This window comes from Erythrolamprus reginae, chromosome 7, assembly GCF_031021105.1.
Source record: "Erythrolamprus reginae isolate rEryReg1 chromosome 7, rEryReg1.hap1, whole genome shotgun sequence".
NCBI lineage: Eukaryota > Metazoa > Chordata > Lepidosauria > Squamata > Dipsadidae > Erythrolamprus > Erythrolamprus reginae.
Window position 1 is genome coordinate 73,368,368 of NC_091956.1, and position 21,327 is coordinate 73,389,694.

The 21,327-nt window shown below is 40.5% G+C and overlaps 1 protein-coding gene across 1 annotated transcript in view; it reads left to right on the top strand.

Moving 5' to 3' along the window:
- The window catches only part of FHDC1 (FH2 domain containing 1), an 81,757-nt gene that overhangs the window by 11,677 nt on the left and 48,753 nt on the right, over positions 1-21,327 (top strand). Inside the window, exon 2 of the mRNA XM_070757832.1 lies at positions 8,799-9,415. Coding sequence (XP_070613933.1) covers positions 8,948-9,415 — 468 coding nt within the window. The 5' untranslated portion in view covers positions 8,799-8,947. The remainder of the gene's footprint in view (positions 1-8,798; positions 9,416-21,327) is intronic.

Below are 21,327 nucleotides of genomic sequence, written 5' to 3' on the forward strand. Positions count from 1 at the left end.
TGTGTTCTGTGTTTTTTTTTGTTCAGCACAATATGAATTTACCGTAATTGTAAGCTTTACACCTCTTCCTTAGGCATAATATATATTGAATATATTCCATATTTCATTATATCTTGAACTTGAATGTTGGCTTTAATACCATAGGACTGTGATGGCGAACCTATGACATGCGTGCCACAGGTGGCACGCAGAGCCATATCTGAGGGCATATGAGATGTTGCCCTATGTCAGCTCCAGCACACATGTTTTCACACCTCCCCAGGCTTCAGGAAAGCTCCGGAGCTTGTGGATGGCAAAAAATGGCCGTATAGTCCTATCAAAAGTTTGTTTCTGAACTTCTGGTAGGCCTGTTGGGCCCATTTTTTGGCATCCATAGACTCTGAAGTCTTTCCTGAAGCCTGACTTCAGGAAAACACAGCCCAACTGTGTTTGTAAATGAACTTCCGGTAGGCCCATTGGGACGTGTTTTGCCATCTTCAGGCTTCAGGAGGCTTTCCTGAAGCCTGGGGAGGGCGAAAAATGGCCCAACAGACCTACCGGAAGTTCAGTTGGGCCATTTCCCCCCATCTACAGGTGCTGGAGGCTTTCCTGTTTTGTTCATCCTATATTGTGAACCAGCCAGAGTTGTGTTTTAAGATTGGTACTATGCTCCTCAGCAAATAATGCTGTCTTATCATATTTGTCCTTTTTGTGGCTATTCAAATAATGTGACTTAATAGAATAGAATTTTTATTGGCCAAGTGTGATTGGACACACAAGGAATTTGTCTTGGTGCATATGCTCCCAACGTACATAAAATAAAATATACATTTGTCAAGAATCATATGGTACAACACTTAATGATTGTCATAGGGGTCAAATAAGCAATGAAGAAGCAATATTAATAAAAATCTTAGGATATACGCAACAAGTTACAGTCATACAGTCAACATGGGAGGAAATGGGTGATAGGAATGATGAGAAAAACTAGTAGAATAGAAGTGCAGATTTAGTATAAAGGCTGACAGTGTTGAGGGAATTATTTGTTTAGTAGAGTGATGGAGTTCGGGAAAAAACTGTTCTTGTGTGTAGTTGTCTTGGTGTGTAGTGCTCTGTAGCAACATTTTGAGGGTAGGAGTTGAAACAATTTGTGTCCAGGATGTGAGGGGTCAGTAAATATTTTACCCGCCCTCTTTTTGACTCGTGCAGTATACAGGCCCTCAATGGAAGGCAGATTGGCAGCAATTGTTTTTTCTGCAATTCTGATTATCCTCTGAAGTCTGTGTCGGTCCTGTTGGGTTGCAGCACCAAACCAGACAGTTATAGAGGTGCAGATGACAGACTCAATGATTCCTCTGTAGAATCAACTGAAAAAGGGTCCAAGCACCTACCGGTATTTGAAAATTTGTCTTGGTCGGTAAGCCACTCCTACCTGGTCACATGACCATCAAGACACACCCACAAAATAAGCCAGTAAAATTTTTGGCAACCCTTCACTCCCTGCAACCCTCTATTAATGAAAACAGATCTCAAGAGGGCCACACACAGCCCTCCTGAACTCCATTTTTGCTAGCAGAGGCACTGCGAGCTGTGGCACCCTGGAAACAGCAATGCGGTTCTTTGCTGTTTCCAGGGTGGCCCTGTGGGCAAAATTTAAGCACCGCAAGCCTTGAATTTGACACCTCTGTTCTAAGTGAATAGATGTTCTTTTAAAAGTGCTTACAGCAAAGCCTAGCTGGATTCAAATGATTAATAGGAAAATGTCTTATAACGGGGATATCTAAATTACAGTGTTGTTTGTAAACAATATAACAAAGCTTTTGAAAAAATATCAAAATCCTAAAATAGTACGCAGAAAATTATTTAGGAAAAAATAAGTGTCAGTATATGAGTGGAATATATTGATGAGTCATCTTTTAAAAGACAAGAGACCATTTCTGCTCTCAGTACAGTATATGGTAAAAAGAAAAGATTAAGGAATTGAGAGTTTAGGATTGAAGCCTAATGGTACAATATCAAATTATACAGCCAATTTAGGAACGAGGCATGTAGGAACTTCAATTCGTTTCAGTACTCCATAAAGTCTAATACATTTTATAAGTGCTCTGAGATTTAGCAAAGTAAAGATTTATACATATTGGATTCAGCAGAGCTTTTTCTTGCAATAATATGCTGTGACACATACAGAATTATGGATACTACATAATTTATACACACACCATAAAGTTGTAGTCAAGTCTTCAAAGTACACTTCTATTAAAGATTAAAAGAAACATGTAAAAACCTAAGCATTAATCCCAGCTAAAAGACACATATTTTGACTTAATTGAAAGAAAGCCATATTACTCTCTCTTGCTAACTCTTCTATTCAAAAATTTGTTTTTTATTGGCCTCTAGCTTTATTATTGGCAGATACTGAGATAGGGACAACAGCAAATCAAATTAATTACTCAGTCAAACTACGTCCACCACAAGAATAATTTTATTACACCATCCTATAATGCTGCCTTATAGATCTTTAATACATTTCTCTTTTTCTATCAATATCGAAAATTATCCCAGCAATTTCTTTTCCCTTTCTTCTGATATGGGAGCTTTCTCCAAATTGATGTTGCCTAAATGAGTACTGTATAGAGCTTGAAATCAACATTCATGTGTTTGTTTATTCATTCAAAAGATTTGTATGGCAATCATTTTAAGTTTTTGTACTGAACCCACAAGGTTCAGTACGATAACAGATTAGGCAAGTAGCTCAATTTTCTTTAATTGCTATAAAAGTTCAGTTCTAGATGATTAAAACGATTAAAGCATTTATGGAGGAAAACATGCTATTTAATTATTGTTATTAGTAGTAATTAGTAATTAAGGATTATATTAAGGTACTAGAGAAGGAAGGACAATAAAATAAACTATTAAGCATTCAATACATAGTGCATAAACTTACTACCCCCACTGAGTCACACACACACCCTCGTGGGGGCAGCAGCCCACTACTGGTTGCAGGAGGCCATTGCAGCCAAAAGCAGAGCCCTGCCAGTGGTGGCTCTGACAGTGAAAATGGAGCCCAAGCTCTGTTTCTGCTGGCATAGGGCTACAGGAAATTGAGCTGGCCCATCCTTTGGTCAATGCCCACTCAGTCCCTGAGGTCAAACACAACTCATGTGTAGCCCTTAATGCAGTGTTTCCCAACCTTGGCAACTTGAAGATATTTGGACTTCAACTCCCAGAATTCCCCAGCCAGCGGATGCTGGATGGGGAATTCTGGGAGTTGAAGTCCAAATATCTTCAAGTTGCCAAGGTTGAGAAACACTGCCCTGACCAAGAATGAGGTCTAGGTCAGGAGTTTTTAACTTAGATTTTGAAAACTGTATTTCAAAAAGTGATATCTAAAATAGTTGCTGTCTATGTTGTATTTATTTACTGATAATAAAAATGCAATTATACAGTGGCTCTTCCAGCTTTTAAAATACCTATCATCCTAGTATTAGATAATCTGGACATACTGGTTTGCCTATGTAAATATTTAGCTTTGCAGATTTACGTAGTTATGCATCTTCTCTCTTCCTTTTCATTGTTTATGCTTGCTATAATACTAACCCAAACAGTCCAACTTAAAATATCTATCTGTACTGCAAAAACAACAAAAAAATGATGTTCTGACATATTTGGAAAACAAATGTACGTACTTTATATTTTCAAATTCTGTAATATAGTTGAGATGTAAAACTAAACTGAATTTGAGATATTTATCAATCATTTAAAAATTGCTTCAACTGTGATATTTAATGTTCAAGTTCCTTAAAAGATGATAATTCAGTAAAAGTTTATATTAATTTTAGTGATTACAATTTATGGTACTGCACATACGCACAGAATAAATGCTTTAAAGATAATTTTTGTACTCCACACAACTACCAGTCTAGAAAAAATATATGACTGAATGTACAGATCACAATAAACCATGATGGTTCATTGGTTTGATTTAATGTGATATATGAAACAAATTGGTTAGTGGTTTATTAATTAATAAAGGCATTTTATTAATCATGATTGGTTAATTAAAATATCCAAAACCGCCTTATGTGGGAGATAGTCAGCATAAAAAAATTAAGAATTAAAATAATTAAATGGTTCTGATTAAAATCAATATATTGGTTTACGTAGCATGCTTAACAATAAACATACTGTGTCATCACAAAACTGTTTAGTAAACTGATTTTAATCTGGATTGCTCACATTTAATTTTTCTATTCTGATATAAGATATAAAATATTCATATCAAAGAGCAGGTAGAGAATTAATTTATCAAATGTAGAGAATGTATTGGTAGTGCACATGCATAATTGTCGTCAATAAACATACAGTGATACCTCTACCTAAGAATGCCTCTACTTAGGAACTTTTCTAGATAAGAACCGGGTGTTCAAGATTTTTTTTGCCTCTTCTCAAGAACCATTTTCCACCCGAGCCTCCGAAACTGTAACCGGAAAAGACAGGGAGAAACCTCCGTGGGGCCTCTTTAGGAATTTCCTGGAAGAAACAGGGACAGAAAAGGCAGGGAGAAGCCTCCGTGGGGCCTCTCTAGGAATTTCCTGGAGGAAACAGGGGCGGAAAAGGCAGGGAGAAGCCTCCATGGTGCCTCTTTAGGAATCTCCCGGGAAGAAACAGAGCCTACACCCTCCCTGTGGTTTCCCCAATCACACGCATTATTTGCTTTTACATTGATTCCTATGGGAAAAATTGCTTCCTCTTACAAACCTTTCTACTTAAGAACCTGGTCATGGAACGAATTAAGTTTGTAAGTAGAAGTACCACTGTACTTCAAAAAAGCTTAGCATAAAATTCAAAGCTTACCAAAATAATAAAAATATGTTATAATTGAATGAGTTGTTTGGTACCATGCAAGTAGAAGGTAGAATTATGTGTTGTATCAGTGAAAGATTGCTTAGCCATAATAATATAGTCTACAATAAGTCAAAATTATTTATAATATAGTTTAACAAGCTATACCAAGTCAGCTATTGTTTTCTTTTATCACTAAGATAATAAGTAAAGCATATGTTGCTATGTAGTCTGACAGTTACTGAATTAATGGTAACAGGTTTAATGTAAAGTAGTCATCTCATACCAAACCTTGTGATGCAGCCCAAATAAGATTTTAAATATTGGTGTGATTGATTGGCCAGAAGCCTAAATCAAATGTTTTACATTGGCTCAATCTAAATCCTTTCTAGCCTTCACTTGCCTCCCATGCATAAATGAAGCTGGCTTAAGAAATCCTTTTCTGGATTTCAACTGGCTTTCTTCAACTTTGCTCACGGTGGTGACCTGATGTTCTTTCTGGACCACAGTTAATCCTGCATCTTTCTTTCCTTCCCATACTTGCAAAATATGTGCCAATTGCTCTCCCTTCTACAAGCAGGTATTTAAATTGTTATTTACATAAAAACATTGTTTTTATTATTGCTGTGAGCCGCCCCGAGTCTTCGGAGAGGGGCGGCATACAAATCTATTATATTATTATTATTATTATTATTATTATTATTATTATTATTATTATTATTATTATGTCAGTACAACACAGCAAACGAGATCACTATGCTGGATTTCGTATTTCATCACCAGTCGGGCGCTTCCCAAGCACCTAGGACTGCGTGATGTAGCGGCGAATTATGTTTGCCGATCCCAGTAAAGCGGCCTTTTGCAATTGACAGATGGAGATTTTGTCAATTCCAATGGTTTTCAAATGTCCTCTGAGATCCTTTGGTACTGCACCCAGTGTGCCAAGTACCATTGGGACCACTTTCACTGGCTTATGCTAGAGTTGTTGCAGCTCGGTTTTTAGATCTTCGTATTTCACTAATTTCTCTAGCTGCTTCTCCTCAATTCTGCTGTCTCCTGGGGTTGCGATGTCAATGATCCATACTTTCTTTTTCTCCACGATCACAATGTCTCGTGTGTTATGCTTCAGAATTCGGTCAGTCTGAAGACGGAAGTCCCACAGTAGTTTGGCTTGCTCATTTTCGACCACTTTTTCGGGCTTATGATCCCACCAGTTCTTTGCCACTGGTAAATGGTAGTTCCGGCACAAGTTCCAGTGGATCATCTGTGCCACAGCATCGTGTCTATGCTTGTAGTCAGTCTGTGCAATCTTTTTGCAGCGGCTGAGTATGTGATCGATTGTTTCATCTGTTTCTTTACAGAGTCTGCACTTTGGATCGTCTGTTGATTTTTCAATTCTGGCTTTGACAGCATTTGTTCTAATGGCCTGTTCTTATATATTATTATTATTATTATTATTATTATTATTATTATTATTATTTAGAGACCTGGGGGAGAGGGAGCATTAACAGTTTTGCCCTTCTCTCTGTCCCCTTAGACTTCAAGGGGAAACAACAAAATTCTTGCTGATTTCAGTTTTTTATCCTTCTGCTGAACCTGTTAAAAACAAGCAAAAATAGCCAGCATCTCACCGTTCCGCTATTAAACCTGGAACAAAATATAAAAACAAAATAAAGACCCATTATTTCATGGCATGTAGCCAAGCAGCCCAAGACAAAAGGTCGTTGAAGTCACAGAGTGGGGACTACTGCAATTGCCTGCCAGAACACACACCAGCCACCTGGAGTGGAGTTGTGTAAGATGAAATGAAGTGTAGCAAGAGGACTGGCTTGTTTCATTTGGAGATGAAAAAAAAGCACTATTTTTGATGTATTTATTTATTTATTTTGTCCAATACACAATGAGGGTTTTAGTGGGTATATATCTATATACACATAGTAAAATGCATGATGAAGGAGATACTCATAGTAAAATATATCTAAGAAAGAATAGAAAAGAAGGTATAGTAAAAGAACATATCACTGAAAGAATAGAAGGAGAGATATAGGAATAGAAGAAAGGTATAGGAGATATAGGAGAGCAATAGGACAGGGGACGGAAGACTTAGTGCACTTGGAACACTTTTTGAGATTCTTGGCGATAGGCTACGAATGACACCATCCATTCCTGTCTTCCTATTTTCTCTACTGATTCAGAAATACATGCTTTGCACATGTCCCCCCCTCCCATCATACACGCATTTTCACCCTCTGTTCATGCGCAGAAAGCTTTGTCCATGCACGGAGAGTTAAAAATATGAAAATAATAACGTCCAGGCGAGTGGGCGGGTGGGTGCTACTGGTTTTCTGAACCACCGGTAACTGCCGCTATTGGTACTCATGGACCGGGCCAAACCGGTAGTATTTCACCTCTGAAGTATCCTATAGAAACCTAGAAGATTGACAGCAGAAAAAGACCTCATGGTCCATCTAGTCTGCCCTTATACTGTTTCCTGTATTTTATCTTAGGATGCATATATCCCAGGCATGTTTAAATGCAGTTACTGTGGATATAGAATAGAATAGAATAGAATAGAATTGAATTGCATTGAATAGAATAGAATGGAATTCTTTATTGGCCAAGTGTGATTGGACACACAAAGAATTTATCATTGATGCATATGCTCTCAGCGTAAATAAAAGAAAAAGATACATTTGTCAAGAATCATGTGGTACAAAACTTAATGACTGTCATAGGGGTCAAATAAGCAATGAAGAAACAATCAATATTAATAAAAATCTTAGGATACAAGCAACAAGTTACAGTCATACAGTCCTAAGTGGGAGGAAAAGGATGATAGGAATGATGAGAAAAACTAGTAGAAATAGAAGTGCAGATTTAGTAAAAAGTCTGAGAGTGTTGAGGGAATTATTTGTTTAGTAGAGTGATGGTGTTCGGGAAAAAACTCTTGTGTCTAGTTGTCTTGGTGTGCAGTGCTCTGTAGTGACATTTTGAGGGTAGGAGTTGAAACAGTTTATGTCCAGGATGCGAGGGGTCAGTAAATATTTTCCCCGCCCTCTTTTTGACTCGGGCAGTATACAGGTCCTCAATGGAAGGCAGGTTGGCAGCAATTGTTTTTTCTGCAGTTCTGATTATCCTCTGAAGCCTGTGTTGATCCTGTTGGGTTGCCAACCACGACTGCTGGGAGTTTGTCCCAAGCATCTACTACTCTTTCAGTAAAATAATATTTTCTCACGTTGCTTCTGATCTTTCCCCCAACTAACCTCGGAGTGTGCCCCCTTGTCTTCATACTGGAGATATAGATCAGCCCTGGAGGTTATTCTTAGGTTGACATTAAATTAGGTCTACAGAGAGGAAGTTCAGTTTTAAATACTTTGGGCACGGTTATAAACAGAGGCTTCTGACTGTGTTGTTTACAAAGCTTGCTCAGGTTGTATGTTGCATTACAAGGGTTATAAAAGGGAGTTAGTAATTGGTATGTCTGGATTGGTGGAATCATTTGAATATACAGTAGTCCCTCGCTATACTGCGCTTCACCTACTGCGGCTTCACTTCATCGCGGGTTTTCAAGAAATATTAATGAGAAAAATCATTCGCGGATCTTCGCTGGTTCACGGGTTTCTGAGGAAGTCGATCGGCAGATTTAAACAGCCCGCCGAACTCGATCGGCAGGTTTTTCAAAAAAAATATATCTAAAATTGTAAATACTGTATTTAAATACTGTATCTAAAATTAATATTGTGTGGGAAGGGTTTATAAACACTTAAAACAATGAAAACTTACCAAACAATTACAATATAAATACTTAAATAAGTACTATCAGTCGATAAATTCCCCATCGCGGATTTCACCTATCGCGGCCGGGTCTGGAACGTAACACCAGCGATAGGCGAGGGACTACTGTAGTCTACAAATTGGTGCTTCATATTTTCTCATATTTTCAAAAGCATTGACCTCGTCTCGTTTTTGTGTTACAGATTTCAGGGGCAAACACCAGACCTTTTGAATTTCATTGACGGATGGTAAACCAACATTTTGATGAGCAAGTCACATGTTGTTCAGCTGCTAAGCATTTTATGCACACCCACAGAACTAAGCCTGTCTCTCCACTGAGAGAGATTATAAAATGCATGTTATGAATTGTGTCTCCTTGGTCAATGATAAAGAAAATGGAGCAATTTCTGCCGAAGCTGGATTAATGATTGACGATAACAACGGACCGGAAGAGCAACCCCCTCCACCCCCACCTCTTCCTCCACTATGCTTTTCCATAGAAGCTGGACTGCCATCCTCAGTAGGGGTACCACCGCCACCGCCGCCTCCTCCTCCCAACCTAAGCAGATCCTCAGTATCCCAGCTGTTGAATGGGCATGGCCACCTGAGCAAGAAGAAGCGAATACGTAGTTTCTTTTGGAAAACCATCCCTGAAGAACAAGTCCGTGGTAAAAACAACATCTGGACTGTTGGTGCTAAGCAGAACTATCAGATTGACACAAAGACAATTGAGGAATTCTTTGGTCAGCAAGAAGAACCTGCGCCATTAGAACCTAGAAGCAGATCTTTAAGAAGGTCGTTTAAAGATTCCAAACAAGAGGTAAGCGTGAACATGGAAAGAAGCATTTTATTTTTGGATTTTTATTAAAGGCAGCCTATTTGCTAAGATATGAGTTGTGTAATACAGTGGTACCTCTACTTACGAATTTAATTCATTCCATGATCAGGTTCTTAAGTAGAAAAGTTTGTAAGACGAAGCAATTTTTCCCATAGGAATCAATGTAAAAGCAAATAATGTGTGCAATTGGGGAAACCACATGGAGGGTGGAGGCCCTACTCCCAAGAGATTCCAAGAAAGGCCCCTCGGAGGCTTCTCCCCGCCTTTTTTGGCCCTGTTTCCTCCCGGGAGATTCCTAGAGAGGCCCCACAGAGGCTTCTCCCCACCTTTTCCGGCCTCCTCCCAGGAGATTCCTAAAGAGGCCCTATGGAGGCTTCTCCCCACTTTTTCCGGCCCTGTTTCATCCCAGAAAATTCTTAGAGAGGCCCCACGGAGGCTTCTCCCTGCCTTTTCCGGTTACAGTTTCGGAGGCTTGGGTTTGTAAGTGGAAAATGGTTCTTGAGAAGAGGCAAAAAAATCTTGAACACACGGTTCTTATCTAAAAAAAGTTCATAAGTAGAGGCATTTGTAGGTAGAGGTACCACTGTAATTGTCTACCCTGCCTTCTAGAAATGCTGGGTTGCCATTATCATTATGTTTCAGCTAGCCATGATTCTTGTTCATCAGCAATGATTGGGGTTGTTGTACAACAGAGCTAGATGGAACACATTTCTGCGAACCTGGTTTAATTACTTGTGCATCTTGTAATATAATGTCATTCTGATTGAGAACAAAATGAACTTCATTTAAATGTAATGTACGGCAAATAACAGCTAGTTTAGGGCAATTTGGCTGTAACTTTCTACTGCCTTCTGTGACACTTGAAAACATAAAGATAGAAGATTTTGTTGAAGTAGCCAAATATCTCTTCAATTTTTTAAACTAAAGTGACATTTTATATTTAAGAAAATGTTGCCTTTTTCAAGTTATCAGAAAACTAACTAATGAAACTAACTAATGAAACTAACTAATGAAACTAACTAAAAACTAACTAATGAAACTAACTAATAAAACTAACTAAAAACTAACTAAAAACTAACTAATGAAACTAACTAAAAACTAACTAATGAAACTAACTAATGAAACTAACTAATGAAACTAACTAATGAAAAATGTCTTGTCATCACAAATTTTAAAGTGATAATCAGATTGCGCACCCATACTGTAACTGGGCATTTAGGGGGAAAACATGCCTTTCAAGTACTAGAATTATACTCCCTATAATCTTTTTAGGACTATATTTAAGGTTTTCTGCTGAACAAAGTATTTACAAACTTGAAGGTATATCCCTTCTAAAAGGACAAGTTTCTAGTCCTCATGAGTGCAGAGGGACTTCTTTATGGCTGCCTATTGGAATTATTAGACCTTGCAAAGTAAAGAAAGAGTTTTGTCCTTGAACTGCCTGTTGCTACATCTCAGAAACACAGAGTAATGTTATCAGTGTGAACTTTTGTGAATTGAGATGCCAGAAAACAAACTCTCCAACGGTATTTCCAGGTTAGAATGTGAAGGGAAAGGGCTTGAGTTGTTTCTGCATTGTTTCTGTTTTCTAGTTTCCTTTATTAGAAGGCCATCAAGGAAAGGTTTGTGTAGCCTTGAATTGCAGCCTGGCCCAAGTACAAACTAGCAACACAATTTCATCTTTCCTTTTTAGATCTGTCTTAGAAAATAGTAGATATTGTTTTGTTGTTGCCTTGTCCAGCAAGCATAGAATCAAAATAAATCCTAAACACTAGGATGTGCAAGTCAAGTATAATTTTAAAATAAAAACCTGGCTGGGTTTTCATTCTTTCTTGTCATTTTAATTGTAGTTAAGAAAAAGACCAGCCCTTGTCTTGCTCTCTAGAAATTGCCCTTTCCTTTTTTTCACATAAAATAGAATATGAATATGACAAGTGAGTCTTGTTGATAGTCTTGCCTATAAAGTTATACTTATATTTTCCTTTATGTCCTTTTATTTCTTGCCTTATTGAAGTGAAACTTGGCTTTTAAAAATGCAATACTTAAAAGGCTTTATGCTTATGCACTAACTAAGTGTTAGATCAGGCTTATCCTTTTGTAGAAGTACTGCTTTTATACTGGATTTTAGTTTACTGTTATTTTTAATTTTTCTCTCCTCATAAACCAGGCTGGGCTCTTGCTTTTTTAACATTAAAATGACAATCCTAACTGATTGGATTCCTTTAAGCTCCCTGAATTTGCTTTCCAACTAAACACAGTGTGGTTCTAATAATATGGAGGAAAGTGGATACAGTGATCCCTCGATTATCGTGAGGGTTCCGTTCCAAGACCCCTCGCGATAATCGATTTTTCGCGATGTAGGGTTGCGGAAGTAAAAACACCATCTGCGCATGCGCGCCCTTTTTTCATGGCCGTGCATGCGCAGATGGTGGAGTTTGCGTGGGCGGCGGGGAAGACCCAGGGAAGGTTCCTTCGGCCGCCCAGCAGCTGATCTGCTCGGCAGCGCAGCAGCAGCGAGCAGACGAAGATCGGGGTTTCCCCGCCGCCCACGCAAAGGGAAAACCCCGATTCGGCTCCTCGCTGCGCTGCCGAGCAGATCAGCTGCTGGGAGGCCGGAGGAACCTTCCCTGGGTCTTCCTCGCTGATGCCCCCGCTCGCCCGCCCGCCGCCCGCCCGCCGCCCGCCAGCAAGAGGGGGAGAGATACAGAAAGAGAGAAGGAAAGAAAGAGATGAGAGAGGGAGGAAGACAGTGTGAGAGAGGAAGAAGCAAGATAGAGAAAGAGAGAGAGAAAGAAAGATGAGAAAGGAAGGAAGAGAGTGACGTCATCGGGTGGGAAAAATCGCGATATAGCGTTTCGCGAAGAACGAGATCGCGAAAATCGAGGGATCACTGTATATCTTAAACATTAAAATCGATTTAATCACTTTTACCAAATACATATACAGTGTTCCCTCGATTTTCGCAGGGGATGTGTTCCGAGACCGCCCGTGAAAGTTGAATTTCCGCGAAGTAGAGATGCGGAAGTAAATACACTATTTTTGGCTATGTACAGTATCACAAGCCTTCCCTTAACACTTTAAACCCCTAAACTGCAATTTCTCATTCCCTTAGCAACCATTTAGATTATTACTCACCATGTTTATTTATTAAAGTTTATTTAAAAAAATATTTATTAAAGGCGGACTAAAGTTTGGTGATGACATATGACATCATCGGGCGGGAAAAACCGTGGTAAAGGGGAAAAAACAGCAAAGTATTTTTTAATTAATATTTTTGAAAAACCATGGTATAGCCGTTTCGCGAAGTTCGAACCCGCGAAAATCGAGGGACCACTGTAATGCAACTTTTGATAAATGTGTACATTTAAAAGATAAACAGCAAAAAAGTCCATTTTGGAAAGAGGGGAGACCGGAATCCCAATGTATTCTCAAATGTGTTATCATAGATTTTTACTATAAACATTCATGGGAGCTGTAAAATATTTTAAAAAGCTAATATGTTTACACTGTACCTTTTAAAGCTTTCACTGCTTTCTATTTCAACACAATAGTAATACTGTACTTACTATTTACCCTCTGCTGATGTTTTCTCAGGATTTGCATCTTCAGGAAACTGTTATCATGTGGTTTGGGGAAAGCATCCAAGATTGGGTGCAAAGCATAATTTTTAAAAATTGTGTGGGTTCTTAGAAAAGGCATGTTTAAGCATATAAGAATGAGCAGAGCCCTTCTAATCCTAGAAGTAAACTTTTTTTAAAAAAAGGAAAGTATTGATTGATTGATTGATTGATTGATTGATTGATTGATTGGATTTCTAGGCCTCCCTTCTCCCTAGACTCAGGGCGGCTTACAAAATAGGAATAAATACAAAAAGAACATGTAAGAAACCCAAACATTAAAACTAATCTAAATCTAATCTAAAAACTCCAATTTTTAAAAAATAGTCATCCCCCATTCATTCCATTACAATCATACATGTGGCCGCTCAAAGGCCCCTCCATATAGCAATTAATTATTAAAATTGCAAAGGAATCAATATGGTTTAAGCTCATACTTTGATTAAGACTGAAAGAGACATCAAAAATTAATGTATAAGTACACTGATATTGACATATGTACAAACTTTCCACCACTACATATTAAGAGAGAGATATCTAAGAGATTTTAATTGAGTTTAGTAAATACTATCAAAATACTTTATTGTAGATTAGGTCTATAAATGTCACATAATATTATGTCAGTTGACTGTGTTGTCTAAGGAATTATAAGTATTGACATTAAATGTCTCTGATGTTACCAAAACATCACGTAGAAAAACCAGCCTTTAATGGGTTTCAAGGTTGAAAGGCTTGGGGCTTATCAGATTCCAGGGGGAAAGTGTTCCACATGACCACAGATCCTACAGAAAGAGGTACTTCATAGGTCCCACTAAGGGAAGGGACCCTACCTGACCTAGCATGGAATTGACTGTGTTGTCTAGGGAATTATAGGTATTGACATTAAATAAGGTTCAGGAGGGAAGTGTTTTTAATAGGAAAGTGAACACAAGAACAAGGGGACACAATCTGAAGTTAGTTGGGGGAAAGATCAAAAGCAACATGAGAAAATATTATTTTACTGAAAGAGTAGTAGATCCTTGGAACAAACTTCCAGCAGACGTGGTTGGTAAATCCACAGTAACACAGTGAATTTAAACATGCCTGGGATAAACATATATCCATCCTAAGATAAAATACAAAAAATAGTATAAGGGCAGACTAGATGGATCACAACGAGTCAGTCGAGGTGACTGGGGCTAAACGTCTTTGTCCATCTGTCTGGGAGGAGTTTGACTTGGTGACACCTGATGAAGTGGACAAGGCCATTGGAGCTGTGAGTTCCACCACCTGTTCACTGGATCCGTGTCCCTCTTGGTTGGTTTCGGCCGGTCGAGAGGTGACACGGAGCTGGGCCCAGGAGATTGTCAACGCCTCCTTGGGGAGGGGGTCCTTTCCGGCCCTTTATAAGGAGGCACTTGTGCGCCCCCTCCTCAAGAAGCCTTCCCTGGACCCAGCCGTGCTTAATAACTACCGTCCAGTCTCCAACCTTCCCTTTATGGGGAAGGTTGTTGAGAAGGTGGTGGCACTCCAACTCCAGCGGTCCTTGGAAGAAGCCGATTATCTAGGTCCTCAGCAGTCTGGATTCAGGCCCGGCTACAGCACGGAAACTGCTTTGGTCGCGTTGATGGATGATTTCTGGCGGGCCTGGGACAGGGGCTTGTCCTCTGTCCTGGTGCTTCTTGACCTCTCAGCGGCTTTCGATACCATCGACCATGGTATCCTTCTGCGCCGGCTGGAGGGGTTGGGAGTGAGGGGCACTGTCCTTCAGTGGTTCTCCTCCTACCTCTCCGGTCGGTCGCAGTCGGTGTTAGTGGGGGGTCAGAGGTCGACCTCTAGGTTTCTCCCTTGTGGGGTGCCTCAGGGGTCGGTCCTCTCCCCCCTGCTATTTAACATCTACATGAAACCGCTGGGTGAGATCATCCAAGGGCATGGGGTGAGGTATCATCAATATGCCGATGATACCCAGTTATACATCTCCACCCCATGTCCAGTCAGCGAAGCAGTGGAAGTGATGTGCCGGTGCCTGGAGGCTGTTGGGGCCTGGATGGGTGTCAACAAACTCAAATTCAATCCAGACAAGACGGAGTGGCTGTGGGTCTTGCCTCCCAAGGACAATTCCATCTGTCCGTCCATTACCCTGGGGGGAGAAACATTGACCCCCTCAGAGAGGGTTCGCAACTTGGGCGTCCTCCTCGATCCACAGCTCACATTAGAGAAACATCTTTCAGCTGTGGCGAGGGGGGCGTTCGCCCAGGTTCGCCTGGTGCATCAGTTGCGACCCTATTTGGACCAGGAGTCACTGCTCACAGTCACTCATGCCCTCATCACCTCGAGGTTCGACTACTGTAACGCTCTCTACATGGGGCTACCTTTGAAAAGTGTTCGGAAACTTCAGATCGTGCAGAATGCAGCTGCGAGAGCAATCATGGGCTTTCCTAAATATGCCCATGTCACACCAACACTCCGCAGTCTGCATTGGTTGCCGATCAGTTTCCGGTCACAATTCAAAGTGTTGGTTATGACCTTTAAAGCCCTTCATGGCATCGGACCAGAATATCTCCGAGACCGCCGTCTGCCGCACGAATCCCAGCGGCCAGTTAGGTCCCACAGAGTGGGTCTTCTCCGGGTCCCGTCAATGAAACAATGCCACTTGGCGGGACCCAGGAGAAGAGCCTTCTCTGTGGCGGCCCCGGCCCTCTGGAACCAACTCCCCCCAGAGATTAGAACTGCCCCTACCCTCCTTGCCTTTCGTAAGCTACTCAAAACCCACCTCTGCCGCCAGGCATGGGGGAATTAAGACTTCTTCTCCCCCTAGGCTGATACAACTGTATGTATGGTATGTGTGTACGTATGCTGGTTTTATACATTAAGGGGTCTTAAGTTAGTTTTTAGTATTGGACTTTTTTTTTACTGTATATTATTCATGTATATTGTTCATGACTGTTGTTAGCCGCCCCGAGTTTTCGGAGAGGGGCGGCATATAAATCCAATAAATTGAATTGAATTGAATTGAATCATGAGGTCTTTTTCTGCCGTCAGACTTCTATGTTTCTATGTCTCTCATGTTACCAAAACATCAGATAGGAAAGCTATATTGATATTATGTGGACTGATTCATTGTTTATTTTTTATTTTATTTTTATTTATTTACTTTGTACAAAACATGATGAAGGTTACAAAGGATATACTCATAGTAGAAAGTATCAATGAAGGATAGAAGGAAAGATATAGGGATACAATATATCAATGAGAGAATAGAAGAAAAATATAGGAAAGGATTAAAAGATATACGTATAAAGAAGTATAGGAGAGACAAATAGGACAGGGGACGGATGGTGCACTTACGCACGCCCCTTACTGATCTCTTAGGAATCTGGAGAGGTCAACCATGGATAGTCTCAAGGTAAAATGTTGGGGGTTAGGGGATGACACTACGAAGTCAGGTAATAAGTTCCACGCTTTGACAACTCGATTACTAAAGTTGTATTTTTTACAGTTAAGTTTGGAACGGTTAATATTCAGTTTGAATCTATTGTGTGCTCTTGTGTTGTTGTGGTTGAAGCTGAAGTAGTCATTGACAGGGAGGACATTGCAACATATGATCTAGTGGGCAATACTTAAATCGTGTTTGAGGCGTTGTAGTTCTAATCTTTTGAGATTCAGGATTGAAAATCTAGTTTCACAGGCTATTCTGTTTCGAGTGGTGGTGAAGGGCTCTTCTGGTGAAGCATGTTTGGTCATTTTCGAGGGTGTTAATGTCCGAGATTAATATTTCAATTGTAATGTAAGAACTAACCTATAAAATTGTTGCATAATTGGCTGACTTAGTGCAACATATTCAGAATGAATCTTGGCTCACAATAATTCTATCTAAAGAAATGTCCTAATAATATTTCATTGACTTAGCATTTCTCTGGTTGGAAATTATTGTGATTTGTAAGCCATACATTATATTTAATGTGTTGAACTAACTCAGCTAGTTATGGGGTTTTATTTATTTATTTATTAGATTTGTATGCCGCCCCTCTCCGTAGACTCGGGGCGGCTCACAACAATAACAAGAACAATGTAAGAAGAAATCTAATAATTTAAAAAACACTAAAAACCCCATTATTAAAAGCAAACAAACACACAAACATTCCATGTATAAACTGTATAGGCCCGGAGGAGATGTGTCAGTTCCCCCATGCTTGACGGCAGAGATGGGTCTTAAGAACTTTACGAAAGGCAAGGAGGATGGGGGAAGTTCTGATCTCCGGGGGGAGCTGGTTCCAGAGGGTCGGGGCCACCACAGAGAAGGCTCTTCTCCTGGGTCCCGCCAAACGACATTGTTTAGTCGATGGGACCCGGAGAAGGCCAACTCTGTGGGACCTAACCGGTCGCTGGGATTCGTGCGGCAGAAGGCGGTCCCGGAGGTATTCTGGTCCGATGCCATGAAGGGCTTTATAGGTCATAACCAACACTTTGAATTGTGCCCGGAAATTGATCGGCAACCAATGCAGACTGCAGAGTGTTGGTGTAACATGGGCATATCTTGGGAAGCCCATGATTGCTCTCGCAGCTGCATTCTGCACGGTTATTGAAAAACATAGCTCAACTTTGTCTTTAACTATAACAATAGCACTTAGACTTGTGTATCGCTTCACAGTGCTTTACAGCCCTAAGTGGTTCACAGAATCTGCATATTGCCCAACAATCTGGGCCTCATTTTACCAACCTTGGAAGGATGGAAAGCTAAGACAACTTTGAGCTTGCTAGGATCAAACTCCTGGCAGTAAGATGAATTAGCCTGTAATACTGTACCACAATGTCTCCTATAATTAATGTTTCAGCCTGTTTCTGAAATATTGAACTTTGGAGGCTAAAATAGAACTTGCAATAGGACTTTTTAGAAAGTATTTATATTGTACAGTAGCAGTCTGAGAAAAATGGCTGCTGTGCTTGGTCAGTGACAATCCAGTGACATGTTACAACAACACTCCGCAGTCTGCATTGGTTGCCGATCAGTTTCCGGTCACAATTCAAAGTGTTGGTTATGACCTATAAAGCCCTTCATGGCACCGGACCAGATTATCTCAGGGACCGCCTTCTGCTGCACGAATCCCAGTGACCAGTTAGGTCCCACAGAGTGGGTCTTCTTCGGGTCCCGTCAACTAAACAATGCCGCTTGGCGGGACCCAAGGGAAGAGCCTTCTCTGTGGCGGCCCCGGCCCTCTGGAACCAACTCCCCCCAGAGATTAGAATTGCCCCCACCCTCCTTGCCTTTTGTAAGCTACTTAAAACCCACCTCTGCTGTCAGGCATGGGGGGACTGAGATACTCTTTTCTCCAAGGCCTTTACAATTTTATGCATGGTATGTCTGTATGTCTGTTTGGTTTTTATATTAATGGGTTTTTAATCGTTTTTACTATTGGATTATTTTGTATACTGTTTTATTATTGTTGTTAGCCGCCCCGAGTCTCCGGAGAGGGGCAGCATAGAAATCCAATAAATAATAATAATAATAATAATAATAATAATCATCATCATCATCATCATCATCATCATCATCATCATCATCATCCTTTCTTATTTATTCTGTTTCTAAAAGAGAATAAATCACAGACTCTAGTGATACTTTAAATTCCTAACTGAGAGTATTCTCATAGGAAAAGTTAGAACATTATACCCAACCTTCCAAAAGGAAAAAATAAATGATTATTTTTGTTTATTAAAATTGAAGATATGGTCTAAATCAAGGCTCCAAGAGTTTAATTAATGAATTGATTACAATATAAGTTGTATTTGTGAGAAGAAGAAAACTTACTGTAATGAAGGTGCAATAGGTGTAACAATGAACTTTCACACTATTCTGTTAAGTACATACTGCAGATTATTATTATTACTATTATTATTATTATTATTATTATTATTATTATTATTATTATTATTAATTGGATTTGTATGCCGTGGACTCGGGGCGGCTAACAACAGTGATAAAAACAGAATGTAAAATTCCAATACTAAAACAGCTAAAAACCCTTGTTATAAAACCAATCATACATACAAACATACCATGCATAAATTGTAGAAGCCTAGGGGGAAAGAATATCTTAGTTCCCCCATGCCTGATGGCAGAGGTGGGTTTTGAGGAGCTTATGAAAGGCAAGGAGGGTGGGAGCTATTCTAATCTCTGGGGGGAGTTGGTTCCAGAGGGCCGGGGCCGCCACAGAGAAGGCTCTTCCCCTGGGCCCCGCCAACCGACATTGTTTAGTTGACGGGACCCGGAGAAGGCCCACTCTGTGGGACCTAACTGGTCGCTGGGATTCGTGCGGCAGAAGGCGGTCCCTGAAATAATCTGGCCCGGTGCCATGAAGGGCTTTATAGGTCATAACCAACCCTTTGAATTGTGACCGGAAACTGATTGGCAACCAATGCAGACTGCGGATTGAGAAGAAGACTGGCTGATAGGTACTTTTTCTATGGAGGAAGGTTCTTCTCAGATTTTGCTAGGTGAAGAAACACGTTTATATTCTGCAACTAAAGAATATAAACTAAAGACTGGTCTTACAGTTTTATGAAACACAGTTCTATGTGGCTCACGACAATGATAATAAACAAACATTAAAATATGGCGTCTAATCCTTGAAGCAATGCAATTCTCAGACTCCAACTGCAACTTATAAGGTGAGGTTTTTCATTAGGTGAAAAACCAACCCTTATGAGTTTCAAGAAGATTGAAAGGGTGGGGGCTTATCAGATTCCAGGGGGGAAAGGTGTTCTACATGACCACAGATCCTACAGAAAGATGTATTTCATAGGTCCCACTAAGGAAAGGGACCCTACCTGACCTAGCATGGAATGGGAGAGACAATCCTACAAGTAAGGTCTTGAAGATAATTAGCAGCTTTAAAAGGCCTTAAAGAAGACAATTAGCACCTTTAATTACCTGATGAAAAAACTGGAAAGTCAGTGTAGTTTATGTAACAGGGATGTGATATGAGCATTATGTTATATTCTTATGAGCAAACTGAGAGGAACCCAAAACACTCTACACCACCACATTCTGGACCAGATAGAAGTTCCAGGTATGGTTTTTAAGAGTAGCCCCATGAAGAGCACATTGCAATAGTCCAATAGGATGTTCATAAGATGTATCTGAACAAGCCCCTTGCCATATCTGCCACCTGATCCTCCACAACTGTGGAAGGATCACCACAACAACCACAACATGTGGAAGGATCACGAATCCCAGTGACCGATTAGGTCCCACAGAGTGGGCCTTCTCTGAGTCCCGTCAACTAAACAATGTTGTTTGGTGGGACCCAGGGGAAGAGCCTTCTCTGTGGCGGCCCCAGCCCTCTGGAACCAGCTCCCCCCAGAGATTAGAATTGCCCCCACCCTCCTCGCCTTTCGTAAGCTCCTTAAAACCCACCTCTGCTGTCAGGCATGGGGGAACTGAGATATTCCTTCCCCCTAGGCCTTACAATTTATGCATGGTATGTTTGCGTGTATGTTTGGTTTTATAATAATGGTTTTTTAGTTGTTTTAGTATTGGATTGTTACATGTTGTTTTTATCTTTGTTGTTAGCCGCCCCGACTCTACAGAGAGGGGCGGCATACAAATCCAATAAATAATAATAATAATAATAATAATAATAATAATAATAATATTGTGTACCTGTTGTGTCTGGATAGTGTTCTCCTATTGATACTCAAAGAAAACACATCACCATTCCCAGGAGAGCTAAAACCCAAAGCCACTCTGTCTTGCTTGGATTGAGTTAGAGCTGGTTTGTCCACATCCAGACCTATACAGCATCTAGGCACTGGGTCAGTTCTGAAATAGCATCACCTGCTCAGCCATGGGTGGAGTAACATAACTGGGTATTGGCACTCCTTGCCATTCAATGATCTCACCCAGTAGTTTCATGTACATGTACAGTGGTGAAAGACCTGAACCTCAAGTCATACCACATTGCAAGGGCCTAGAACAGTGATGGCAAACCTATGGCACGGTTGCCACAGGTGGCACACGGAGCCTTATCTGCTGGCACATGAACTGTTGTCCTAGCTCAGCTCCAACGTGCATGTGTGTGCCAGCCAGCTGATTTTTGGCTCATGCAGAGGCTCTGGGAGGGTGTTTTTGGCTTGCAGAGAGCCTCAGGGAAGCTTTGGAGCCTGGGGAGGGCAAAACACGAGCCTACTAGGCCCACCACAATTTGAGAAATAGGCCATTTCCAGGTTCCAGAGGGACTCTGAGCTGTTTTCGCCCTCCCCAGGCATTGAATTGTGAGTGTGGACACTCATGCATGC